We start from the raw sequence: 15021 nt of genomic DNA on the forward strand, positions 1-15021 counted from the left end.
GAGTAAAAGAGATAAGTGTTGGCAGTATAATATGCCTATAGTAATAACTATGACTATCTGCAAAAGTTCTCTTAGTTATTGAGTTGTTATAGCGCCTTTCACATTCGTTAAATTCTTTTTCTTTTTTTTTACTTATTGAGTGTGAAACTGTTGTATAAAAATTATGATTTTTTTGTTAGTTTTTTATTCATATAAAAACATAAACATAATTTATAATACAGGCTGTCAGAAAAAGTGATGTTGTTACAATATTTATGAATTTATGATTTTCTTCATTTACTAACTTGCTGTTACTTTATTTTGTTTAGGCGTTATTTTTCAATTTATTTATTTTTTGCTTTATCAAGTTCAAGGTGAATTCTTGCAAGTAATATTGAGGATTATAGAAGCAAAGGTAGTTATCTCCATTTTATAATGAATAAAATAGATATTTTTGAGGAATTTTTGGTTAGACGTTGACCACGTTTTCTATGGAAAAGGTAATCAGAGTCTGAACATATTTTCTATAGAAAAGTTGGTCAGAGTCTGAGCCCATATTCTATAGAAGAGTTGGTCAGAGTCTAAGCATATTTTCTATAGAAAAGTAGGTTAGAGTGTAAGCAAATTTTCTATAGAAAAGTTGGTCAGAGTCTGGGCATATTTTCTATAGAAAAATTGTTCACAGTCTGAACATATTTTCTATAGGAATCTTAGTCAAAGCCTGGGATTATTTTCTATATAAAAGTTGGTTTTAGTCTGAGCATATTTTATATAGAAATGTTGGTCAAAGTCTGAGCGTATTTGCTATAGAATTGTTGGTCAGATTCTGAGCACATATCCTATAGAAAAGTTAATCAGAGTCTGAGCATGTTTTCTATAGAAAAGTTGGTCAAAGTCTGAGCATATTTGTTATAGAAAAGTTGGTCAGATTCTGATCATATTTTCTATAGAGAAGCTGGTCAGAATCTGACCATATTTTGTATAGAAGAGTTGGTCGTAGTCTGTGCATATTTGTTATAGAAAAGTTGGTCAGATTTAGAGCATATTTTCTGTAGAAAAGTTGGTCGGAATCAGAGCACATTTTCTATAGAAAAGTTGCTTACTGTCTGGTCACATATTCTATAGAAAAATTGTTCACAGTCTGAGCATATTTTCTATAGGAATCTTAGTCAAAGCCTGAGCATATTTTCTATATGAAAGTTGGTTATAGTCTGAGCACATTTGCTATAGAATAGTTGTTCAGAGTCTGAGCATATTTACTATAGAATAGTTGTTCAGAGTCTGAGCACATTTTCTATAGAAAAGTTGTTTACAGTCTAAGCATATTTTCTATAGAAATGTTGGTTAGAGTCTGGTCACATATTCCATTAAAAATTTTTTTACAGTCTGAGCATATTTTCTATAGGAATCTTTGTAAAAGCCTGAGCATGTTTTCTACAGAAAAGTTGGTCAGAGCCTGTGCAAATTTTCTATAGAAAAGTTAATCAGAGTCTGAGCAAATTTTCTATAAAAAGTTGTTTAGAGTCCGAGCATATTTTTTTATAGAAAAGTTGGACAGAATCGGAGCATATTTTCTATAGAAAAGTTGGTCAAAGTCTGAGCATATTTTCTATAGAAAATTTGGTAAGAGTCTGTGCAAATTTTCTATAGAAAAGTTGGTCAGAGTCTGAGCACATTTTCTATAGAAAAGTTGGTCAGAGTCTGAGCAAATTTTCTATAGAAAAGTTGGTCAGAGTCTGAGCAAATTTTCTATAGAAAAGTTGGTCAGAGTCTGAGCAAATTTTCTATAGAAAAGTTGGTCAGAGTCTGAGCACATTTTCTATAGAAAAGTTAGTCAGAGTCTGAGCACATTTTCTATAGAAAAGTTGGTTAGAGTCTGAGCACATTTTCTATAGAATAGTTGGTCAGAGTCTGAGCTCACTTTCTACAGAAAAGTTGGAGGGAGTCGGAGTTGGACAGAGTTGGAGCATATTTTTCATACAAATGGTTGTCAGATTCTGAGCAATTTTTTTTTATGGAAAAGTGGGTCGACGTATGAGCAAATGTTCTGTAGAAAAGGTGTTCAGAAAAGCATTAAATTTTCGATTAATAGTCGATCAGAATCTATTTGTTCAAACTGATTTAAAGATTTCGTCAATCCTTATGCTGGTAAATATCTACATCCTTGTATCATTGGCAGTTTTTTTAAATTTATTAAAAAAAATTCAAAAATATAAAGATATCTTCTTTTGTTTCTAAAGCATTAAATTTGTAATCTGTTAGGGAAAATACATACTCTTTCCGTAAAATTAAAAGCTGAAAAACATATCTTTTGTTTTAGCGAAAAACTTTAGATTGCAAAAAGGGGGAGAATTAATAACAAAAGTAATTTTTAGTAATAATTAGGGGAACAGATTGTGTAATTAAAGTGTTACAAAGCAGACACAAATAAAATATAGAGATGAAAATAAAAGAAAAGAATTACTAATTTAAGCAATTACTTCTGATTGTAAGACTGTCGGTATACAATTTATTAAATTATAAAAAAAAAAAATAAAAAAATTATAAAATACTGTTGTACAAATAATAAAAACTTTTAATAATCTAAAACTAAAAATTACAATATTTTTACCACACAATAGAACAATTTCAATAAATTTAAGAAAATATAAAAAGTTTTTTTTTATTATTCGACAAATGATATGCATTGTAGGTATAATATAATTTTGTTCACAAAAGTCTTCAAATTCATAATGTGGCCTTTATTTTATAATCATCATCATTTTCATTTAACAAGTATTTGTTCATACATACATACCTTCATATCAAATGTTTACCTTGTTCTTCTAGCTAAAATTACCCAGATTTGTTGCTAATAAAAAGAAGCAATAGCAACAACAGCAAACAAAAATCTTTAGAAATTTAAACACAATAGTTTAAGAAATAAGAACCCAGTACAATAAAAACAAGAAAAATCCAAAAATTTTCCAAGAATTTAAAACTAAAATTCAAGACAATATTATTTTACTTTTTATTTTTTCTCCTATATATATCTATTTCTTCTTAAACTAATATCCATTTTTGTTTGTTTTCAGCAGCTCCATTCGGAGTATAGGAGCACTTATCGTTGGCATGAGTTTACTGGTAATTCAAGGCCAGAAGTGGTACGACGCGCACCAGCGCCAAATCCAAGTCAATTTGTGGGTAAGTTTAACACTTAATTATAAAGTGGTATGTTTAAATATTTGATTGCTTTGATTTTGTTTGATTTTTTGTTTGCTTATTGATTTAAAGGCAAACTTTTTAACTTTTGATTTTTGCTTTCTATTTTTAGGTCCCACAAATGAACCACCATTGCCACGTAGAAAAAAGTGTCCAGAATTAGCGTATAAATCGCATGAATTTATTATAGGTTCCGAATATACAGATGCACGTAACAATGCTGCAAATCGTATGGCCAGGGTAAGTTTGAGCAATATTTAATAGAAGGGGTTGAAGCTACAACAACACCATTAAATTTTATATAAAGAAATTGGTTAAATACATATACTATAGACTAGACTATAGACTAGACTATAGACTAGACTATAGACTAGACTATAAACTAGACTATAGACTAGACTATAGACTAGACTATAGACTAGACTATAGACGAGACTATAGACTAGACTATAGACTAGACTATAGACTAGACTATAGACTAGACTATAGACTAGACTATAGACTAGACTATAGACTAGACTATAGACTAGACTATAGACTAGACTATAGACTAGACATAGACTAGACTATAGAGACTATAGACTAGACTATAGCCTAGACTATAGACTAGACTATAGACTAGACTATAGACGAGACTATAGACTAGACTTAGACTAGACTATAGACTAGACTATAGACGAGACTATAGACTAGACTAGAGACTAGACCTGTAGACTAGACTATAGATAGACTATAGACTAGACTATAGACTAGACTATAGACGAGACTATAGACTAGACTATGACGAGACTATAGACTAGACTATAGACTAGACTATAGACGAGACTATAGACCGACTATAGACTAGACTATAGACTAGACTAGATAGACTAGACTATACTAGACTTAGACTAGACTATAGACTAGACTATAGACTAGACTATAGACTAGACTATAGAACTAGACTAGAGAGACTAGACTATAGACTAGACTATAGACTAGACTATAGACTAGACTATAGACTAGACTATAGACAGACGTATAGACTATAGACTAGACTATAGACTAGACTATAGACTAGACTATAGACTATGACTATAGACTAGACTATAGACTAGACTATAGACTAGAACTATAGACTAGACTATAGACTAGACTATAGACTAACTATAGACTAGACTATAGACTAGACTATAGACTAGACTATAGACTAGACTATGACTAGACTATAGACTAGACTATAGACTAGACTATAGACTAGACTATAGACTAGACTATAGACTAGACTATAGACTAGACTATAGACTAGACTATAGACTAGACTATAGACTAGACTATAGACTAGACTATAGACTAGAACTATAGACTAGACTATAGACTAGACTATAGACTAGACTATAGACTAGACTATAGACTAGACTATAGACTGACTATAGACTAGACTATAGACTAGACTATAGACTAGACTATAGACTAGACTATAGACTAGACTATAGACTAGACTATAGACTAGACTATAGACTAGACTATAGACGAGACTAGAGACTAGACTATAGACTAGACTATAGACGAGACTATAGACTAGACTATAGACTAGACTATAGACTAGACTATAGACTAGACTATAGACTAGACTATAGACTAGACTATAGACTAGACTATAGACTAGACTATAGACTAGACTATAGACTAGACTATAGATACTAGACGAGACTATAGCTAGACTATAGACTAGACTATAGACTAGACTACTAGACTATAGACTAGACTATAGACTAGACTATAGACTAGACTATAGACTAGACTATAGACTAGACTATAGACTAGACTATAGACGAGACTATAGACTAGACTATAGACTAGACTATAGACTAGACTATAGACGAGACTATAGACTAGACTATAGACTAGACTATAGACTAGACTATAGACTAGACTATAGACTAGACTATAGACTAGACTATAGACTAGACTATAGACTAGACTATAGACTAGACTATAGACTAGACTATAGACTAGACTATAGACTAGACTATAGACTAGACTATAGACTAGACTATAGACTAGACTATAGACTAGACTATAGACTAGACTATAGACTAGACTATAGACTAGACTATAGACTAGACTATAGACTAGACTATAGACTAGACTATAGACTAGACTATAGACTAGACTATAGACTAGACTATAGACTAGACTATAGACTAGACTATAGACTAGACTATAGACTAGACTATAGACTAGACTATAGACTAGACTATAGACTAGACTATAGACTAGACTATAGACTAGACTATAGACTAGACTATAGACTAGACTATAGACTAGACTATAGACTAGACTATAGACTAGACTATAGACTAGACTATAGACTAGACTATAGACTAGACTATAGACTAGACTATAGACTAGACTATAGACTAGACTATAGACTAGACTATAGACTAGACTATAGACTAGACTATAGACTAGACTATAGACTAGACTATAGACTAGACTATAGACTAGACTATAGACTAGACTATAGACTAGACTATAGACTAGACTATAGACTATACTATAGACTAGACTATAGACTAGACTATAGACTAGACTATAGACTAGACTATAGACTAGACTATAGACTAGACTATAGACTAGACTATAGACTAGACTATAGACTAGACTATAGACTAGACTAGACTAGACTATAGACTAGACTATAGACTAGACTATAGACTAGACTATAGACTAGACTATAGACTAGACTATAGACTAGACTATAGACTAGACTATAGACTAGACTATAGACTAGACTATATAGACTAGACTATAGACTAGACTATAGACTAGACTATAGACTAGACTATAGACTAGACTATAGACTAGACTATAGACTAGACTATAGACTAGACTATAGACTAGACTATAGACTAGATTATAGACTAGACTATAGACTAGACTATAGACTAGATTATAGACTAGACTATAGACTAGACTATAGACTAGACTATAGACTAGACTATAGACTAGACTATAGACTAGACTATAGACTAGACTATAGACTAGACTATAGACTAGACTATAGACTAGACTATAGACTAGACTATAGACTAGACTATAGACTAGACTATAGACTAGACTATAGACTAGACTATAGACTAGACTATAGACTAGACTATAGACTAGACTATAGACTAGACTATAGACTAGACTATAGACTAGACTATAGACTAGACTATAGACTAGACTATAGACTAGACTATAGACTAGACTATAGACTAGACTATAGACTAGACTATAGACTAGACTATAGACTAGACTATAGACTAGACTATAGACTAGACTATAGACTAGACTATACTATAGACTAGACTATAGACTAAGACTATAGACTAGACTATAGACTAAGACCTATAGACTTAGACTATAGACTAGACTATAGACTAGACTATAGACTAGGACCTATAGACTAGACTATAGACTAGACTATAGACTAGACTATAGACTAGACTATAGACTAGACTATAGACTAGACTCTAGACTAGACTATAGACTACTATAGACTAGACCTATACTAGACTTATAGACTAGACTAGACGATACTAGACTATAGACTAGACTAGAGACTAGACTATAGACTAGACTATAGACTAGACTATATACTAGACTATAGACTAGACTATAGACTAAGACGACTATAGACTAGACTATAGACTAGACTATAGACTAGACTATAGACTAGACTATAGACTAGACTATAGACTGTGTTATTGACTAGAGTCTTGGCTAGAATGCAGACTATATTATCACTACATTGCGACTAGAATTAAAGTTTTCTGTTATTTAAAAATGGATTTAGTGTAAAAACATTTCCTGTTTGGGTGAATTCAATGTGCATTTTCCACATCTTAGTGTTTGATGTCAACTTCATTGTAAAATATAGTATTTTATGACAAAGTAAGATTTTCATCATCTTTGGAAAAAAATCTGCCGAAATCTTTTTAAAAAAATTCATAAAGCGGTTGTAAAACCTTTGTGCGCAAAGGATCATTTATCCTCTTATAGTTGCTTTTTGCTGAAAAAATATAAATTTGTTGGTTAAAATTCTTTAAAATTTGTCGTAATATTATTTTTAGAAGGATATGAACAGCAAAATGTTAAAGACGATGAACAAGGAAAAAAATAAAACTTATTGTTGTTTTAAAATCCATTTTTATCCTCATTGTTGTTCTTAAAATATTTATAATATGAAAATAAAAAGCTTTTTATGATTTGTTTTATTTTTTGTTCTTCTAAGCCATCACTATTCTTTGTTTTTGTTGCTGTTCATATAAATTTATTGTTTTTATTGTTTCGTCATATTTTCCGCTTTTCAGCCGTATGTCCTTTTAGCTGTTGGCAATTCAAGATTTTTTTCGTTGTATTTCCACGTATGAATTGTGTGTATGTGAGTGGCATGAATGCATTTGAAATGATGCCACAGGAAAGACTTGTTTTTTTATATGCAGTAGACTTTTTCTCTTACTTGCATACATTCAATTCATAGATTTGGAGGACCTTTTCTGTTGATTATTATTATTTTTTTTTATTTTTGATGTAAAGCAAAGTAGTCAGCAGCAGAGTTCTTATCGATTTGATAAGAAAAGTTTGTTAGATGATGTTAAAAGTTATTTTAATGGACGTAAATAGTGTTATGAAAGGCTTATATATGAAAAAAAAAATACTTTTTTCAAGCTAGTGGGGAAGAAGGATTTTTGTTATTCGCAGTTTCAAACAGTTATTTTAATTCCAATAAAATTGTGAGTATATTGCACTCTTAAGAACCGAAACTATATATTAGCATTACATATATTATGTTTGTAATTACATGTACAACTGCACATAGTTTATAATTAATAAACAAATGCCAATGTTTTTTAGTTTTTAAACTTTAAAATTATGGAATTTTGTTTTTCATAAAATCATCTACTATTTTGTCCTTGTTTAGAGCGTGCACGAAAAAAAGTTTACCTTAAACCTTTTCATATAATGTCGTTTTGTTTTAACAATATTCACACATTTGGGTCTTACAAAGGGGCGGCAGGGTGCATTTAAATGCCCACAAGCGTAGGCTGGGTTTATTATACTAGTATAACGAGTACACATACCTTTTTAACCATTGGTAAATATTTTCAAAATATATTCTTTTTTTTATTTATTTTTGTTTAACATTTTGTTGAAAATGTATGCCTTGTTAACACTTAAAGGACACCTATGTATGCATATAAGTACATACATATGTATGTGCATGTATCCTTACAAACAAATAAGTATAAATAAGCTCTTACATGTACACATAAAAAACATATGTACTTACCCTGCAGTTCGTGGTAGATGTCTCGATACAACGATTTCAGCTAATACTAATGACTAGACTATGGCTAGACTATGACTAGACTAGGACTAGATAGACTATGACTAGATAGACTATGACTAACTAGACTATGACTAGATATACTATGACTAGATATACTATAACTAGATAGACTATGACTAAAAAGTCTATGACTAGATAGACTATGACTAGATAGACTATGACTAGATAGACTATGACTAGATAGACTATGACTATATAGACTATGACTAGATAGACTATGACTAGATAGACAATGACTAGATAGACTATGACTAGATAGACTATGACTAGACAGACTATGACTAGATAGACTATGACTAGATAGACTATGACTAGATAGACTATGACTAGACTATGACTAGACTATGACTAGATAGACTATGACTAGATAGACTATGACTAGATAGACTATGACTATTTAGACTATGACTAGACTATGACTAGATAGACTATGACTAGATAGACTATGACTAGATAGACTATGACTAGATAGACTATGACTAGATAGACTATGACTAACTAGACTATGACTAACTAGACTATGACTAGATATACTATGACTAGATATACTATAACTAGATAGACTATTACTAGATAGACTATGACTAGATAGACTATGACTAGATAGACTATGACTAGATAGACTATGACTAGATAGACTATGACTAGATAGACTATGACTAGATAGAGTATGACTAGATAGACTATGACTAGACAGACTATGACTAGATAGACTATACTGATAGACTATGACTAGATAGACTATGACTAGATAGACTATGACTAGATAGACTATGACTAGATAGACTATGACTAGACTATGACTAGACTATGACTAGATATGACTATATGAACTAGACTATGACTAGACTATGACTAGACTATGACTAGACTATGACTAGACTATGACTAGACTATACTAGACTATGACTAGACTATGACTAGACTATGACTAGACTATACTAGACTATGACTAGACTATGACTAGACTATGACTAGACTATGACTAGACTATGACTAGACTATGACTAGACTATGACTAGACTATGACTAGACTATGACTAGACTATGACTAGACTAGACTAGACTATGACTAGACTATGACTAGACTATGACTAGACTATGACTAGACTATGACTAGACTATGACTAGACTATGACTAGACTATGACTAGACTATGACTAGACTATGACTAGACTATGACTAGACTATGACTAGACTATGAACTAGACTATGACTAGACTATGACTAGACTATGACTAGACTATGACTAGACTATGACTGACTATGACTAGACTAGATGACTATGACTAGGGACTATGACTAGACTATGACTAGACTATGACTAGACTATGACTAGACTATTACTAGACTAGACTAGACTATGACTATGCTAGACTATGACTAGACTATGACTAGACTATGACTAGACTATGACTAGACTATGACTAGACTATGACTAGACTATGACTAACTAGACTAGCTATGAACTAACTATGACTAGACTATGACTAGACTATGACTAGACTATGACTAGACTGAGCTAACTATGACTAGACTATGACTAGACTATGACTAGACTATGACTAGACTATGACTAGACTATGACTAGGACTATGACTAGACTATGACTAGAGCTATGACTAGACTATGACTAGGACTATGACTAGACTATGACTAGACTATGACTAGACTATGACTAGACTAGACTATGACTAGACTATGACTAGACTATGACTAGACTATGACTAGACTATGACTATGACTAGACTATGACTAGACTATGACTAGACTATGACTAGACTATGACTAGACTATGACTAGACTATGACTAGACTATGACTAGACTATGACTAGACTATGACTAGACTATGACTAGACTATGACTAGACTATGACTAGACTATGACTAGACTATGACTAGACTATGACTAGACTATGACTAGACTATGACTAGACTATGACTAGACTATGACTAGACTATGACTAGACTATGACTAGACTATGACTAGACTATGACTAGACTATGACTAGACTATGACTAGACTATGACTAGACTATGACTGGTATAGTACAAAATGACGAACAAAATCATAAAATAAATTCGAGAACAACAAATAAAACTGCTGGGTATATTTACATACATATGTAGTGGTATGTACTTATGTAAGTGTGGGCGGTTGGGTTGTTTTGAAAAAGAAAACTTTATTTTCCAAAAGCAATTTGTTGAAGGCATGTTAATGCTATACTTAACATTATGAATGAACAAATAACGTAAATAACAAAACTAAAATAAAAGCAGCAAAAAGGCTAATTTGTTAAGAGCTGGCTAACAATATGTTGTTGTTGTTGTTGCTGCTGCTGATGTCGTTGCTTAAATACTTGACAATTTAAATTTAATATTATTTAAAATATATTTAAATATTTCATTTTAGTCGGAAGAACGTAATGGTACACCATCAAGGCGCAGCAAATCAGAGGGTCCTCCAGCTGTGCCCAACGGTCGGGCTTATGCAATTCCCACGGAAGTTGATGGACCGGAAACTAAACAGGTATGTTAACGTACATTCAGCATGCGAAAACAAAATAAAAACAGTATGTATTTAAAAAGAAATAAAAAATAATTTAAATAAAAAAAAAACAAAAATTATAAAAAATAATCAGAAAATAAAATTATAAGTGTGTTTGTAGTATCGTATGTGTGTGTGAGTGTGAAATTTAAAACATGGTTTAAATTAAGTGTTTAAGTTAAATTATTTACAATTAAAATTAAATCTTAATAAAGAAATGAATAAACAAATAATGCTATTATGAAAATCTTTATGTTATATGTTGTTCTGTTTTCGTTTTATTTTATTTGTTTCAAGAAAAATTTAATTTAGAAAGAATTAAAAAAAAAATTAATTACAAAAATTTATCATGCATGATCAAAAAACTTGAGATTAAAGCAAGTATTTATTGGTTTGTTTTTTTATTATATACTATACTATTTCTTACAATTTTTAAAAAAATATTTTGTGTTTTTTTATAATTTTTTTTTTGCAAATTTTTATTGTATATTAAGGAATTTCTATTATTAAAAGTAAAAACTTTAATAAACTGTTATGATATCTTTAAATGTTCATGTAAAGTTTTATTATATAGTTTTATTAACATTCTGTAAATTCTGATTCGAATTTCTGGTTCCAAGCCAAATAACTGCAAATTTACTAAAAATTACTTCAGCTCTTATTATTTCAATTTTCCTTAGAATTATAAAAAAGTGTCGCTTTACTGACTGACTAATTCATCATCGCACAGCCCAAACGGCCTAGAATCATAAAATTTTTGATGTGTTTTTAGTTATTTAGATCCACTAAGGAGGGATTTTTGGAAATTTGTACATTTTTGGGTAAAAAAGGGGAAAAACGGGTAAAATAAGTTTTCTTAATTATCTTACCTAATATTAGTGATACAAGAACAATTTTAAATGCACCTGTATCTACTCTTAAAATAAGCAGATGGGTGTCTGGTACTTTTTTGAAATTCTTACTTTTAAGGGGTGAAAATGTATAACAAAGGTGATTTGGTACTTTTTTTGGACCATTATAACTTTTTAACTATTAAACATAATACAAATTTTGTAAATATTTTGAATATATCTTCCAAAATAATGAGATACCTATTTCGTACTTTTTTTCAAATTCAGTCCTTTTTGGGTGTAAAAGGGAGAAAACTGTATTTTTGGTACTTTTTTTTAGCACATTAAGAACATTTTTTCGATTTATTGACATATACCTATTAAATTACGTACTAAATCTGTAATTTTTATTGACAAACAAAATATTTGCTATTTCACTGGAGAAAAAAGTACCAAAAAGGGGAAAACGGGAAATTAAATTTATACAAACTCATTGAGCCTTTTTTTTTTTTATAAAATTTGAAAAAATAGTTAATTTACTCACACAAAACATTTATGGAATTCGAGTATAAAGCCCTCTGTATGACCAAATTCGGGTAAATTGTTTGGTACTTTTTGAAAGCACAATTTCTCTGGAACAAATGAATACAAATTTGAAGCGTTTGAGTTTTATCTGTGATATATAGATTTAAGCACAGAATATTTACTAAATTTAATACTTTGAGTATTAAATTTAGTAAATATTCTAAAAGTCTATTCCTAGACGAAAAAGGGGAAAATGGTACTTTTTTAGTACTTTCCACAAAGGTAGAATTTATTTCACTTTTAGTACTTTTTCTTTCTCCCAATGATGCTGTTTGTATGTTATATGTCATGAATCCAAAATATATGATTATTAAACATACACGGTCCTTTTTGAATAAAATTCTTTAAAAGAGAAATTTTTAGTACTTTTTATCTCATAAATTGTACTTTTTTAATTTTCTAAAATATTCAACTTAGAAACGTAAATTTTGTACATACATTGTCTTGACTGAATCTGTAAGTGAGGACTCTTTGCTACTTCTCCATTCTTCAAATGGTACCTTTTGGATTCTCTAAAATGGGGAACCGGAACACATGACACAGGATCCTTATTAAAGGAGACTTTTGTATATTTTCGTTTTCCAGCCCCTGGGGTATTGCAGCAACCATAAAAACGTGAAATCTCATTCACAGTTTTCATTTGTGTATATACTTCATACTTTAGGCCCTTTTCATAAGAGTTTCCTCGTTCATTTAAAGGGCAGACGGACAGACGGATGGTTATTGTCAGTTATTCTTAAATTTTTATAAGGTTTGAGTAAATCTAAAATTGACTAGTTTCTTAAAGTTTTTACTGTAATTTATTTTAATTTTTCTTTATTATTTCATTCAAATATTTAATATTTTCAATAAATATTTCTTCTTTATATTATAACACTTGCATTATTTTCGTTCTTTTTTTTCTTACATACACATATTGATCTTTATGTTCTGAATATATGTATGTACTTTTACATACATACATACATTATGTGCATATAAATATACTCATTGAGTTTATACATACATATACTAAACATGTTTTTATATACATATGTATGAGTAAAAAGCATTTGACCAATACATTGTATATTTGTTGATTATAGATTATAAGGAGGTTTATGACTTTCAAGTGGTTTTTTTATAACACTCGATTTTTATGTTCTTGTTAGATTTTCTTCTATATAATTTTTTTGTTTTCTTTGTTGTTTTTTTCACAATTTTATTTTTTTCTTATATTTATTTTTGAGCTTAGACTAGCAATCTGTATTTTGTATAAATTTTTTTTTCTATTCAACTTTTCTTTTTCTACTACTTTATACTGCTTGTACTTCTTCTGCTATTTGTTCTCCTTTCGTTACCGATTTTTTTCCATTACAAAATTTAAAATGTTATCATACTTAGTCAGTGTAAGAGTTGTAGAGAAAATGTATTTGTTTTTTGTCTACACCACTACACTTTGGTGGGTGTATTATAGGTTTTTGTTGATGTTTGTGCAACAGAAAAATAATCACTTCCTCAGTCCCTCCATTTGTCTATTCTACTCGTTTTATTTATATTTATCTTGTATCCGTCCTTCTGTCTAAATGTCTGTTATATTTTTAATCAAAATATAGGTCGAAATATTGAATAAAACTTTTTAGAATTTTGGTACTAAACTATCCTATAGCTTGTAGTTAAAACTGTATAATAAACTCATTCAAATACATCAGCTTTTGTTTTTGTATTTCTATATTAATTACCGTCTGTCTTTCTGTCTATCTATCGCCCCCCGGGGCATGTTTCTTTGAAGAAAAACTACATCTTGGTGTATTGCAATCCCGGGGTGTAGTGGTGTTACCAATACCTCTAGTCTGCCATGACTATAAACTGGTGATGATCAGATGTATCCTCGGCCTTTCCTTGGAATGATTTGACATGGGGTCTAACTAGAGTAACATCTAATCTGGTACTACGGGTGGACGGTTGCCCACAGGACCTAGTCCTGATCGGTCAATTGATTGCGTTTCCATCGGGATCCACGTAGTGGCTGTAATTTATACCCAAATTCGCAGGGAGAGATATATCCAAACGCCAAATATGTCTGGATTCTCTCTCCGGTGCTGTTGCCATCTCAACAGATGTCACTGGGTGATGTGACAGAGCAACTTATGCTGGATTCCTGAACCCGTTGAGTATCTCTTACTCTTCGCGTAGTAGGGCGCCAGTATATATTGGAATTTTCAGGATGACACTTGGTAGTTGCCTGTCATTCGTTCTTTATGGTCTGAGAATGGAACTGATGTAATTGGTGAACGATCGGGAAATACATCTTGCCTTACAGGAGACTAGTACTGATTTAGTAGACCTTTTACTTCAGGGAAATTCTCGGTGATGTTGCCATCTCAACAGGATTCATATTGTTTAATGCTACGCGACTTATGGTTGTCTGGGCAATTATTGGGTTCGAATTGACTGTGGATAGTTCTACATCCTTTGTCGCATTATCTGACATATAGAGGGATTTATTGGCTGGATAT

General features: G+C 31.0%; 1 protein-coding gene across 19 annotated transcripts in view; it reads left to right on the forward strand.

The window, feature by feature from the left end:
* LOC119602340 overlaps positions 1-15021 on the forward strand; it is a 110182-nt gene that overhangs the window by 62453 nt on the left and 32708 nt on the right. For 15 of the 19 annotated variants that reach the window (XR_005231333.1, XR_005231332.1, XM_037953790.1 and 12 more), the window contains exons 3-5: positions 3054-3162; positions 3293-3420; positions 10974-11090. Coding sequence is in view for 17 of the 19 variants with exons in the window: in XM_037953790.1 (XP_037809718.1) it covers positions 3054-3162; positions 3293-3420; positions 10974-11090 (354 nt within the window). In the remaining 2 variants the exon portion in view is untranslated. The remainder of the gene's footprint in view (positions 1-3053; positions 3163-3292; positions 3421-10973; positions 11091-15021) is intronic. The other 4 variants (XM_037953796.1, XM_037953801.1, XM_037953804.1 and 1 more) reach the window with 1 other exon arrangement.

The sequence above is a fragment of the Lucilia sericata genome, unplaced genomic scaffold (assembly GCF_015586225.1).
Source record: "Lucilia sericata isolate MDLA Ls3-8-SP2 unplaced genomic scaffold, ASM1558622v1 Contig000223F_arrow, whole genome shotgun sequence".
Classification (NCBI taxonomy): Eukaryota; Metazoa; Arthropoda; class Insecta; order Diptera; family Calliphoridae; genus Lucilia; species Lucilia sericata.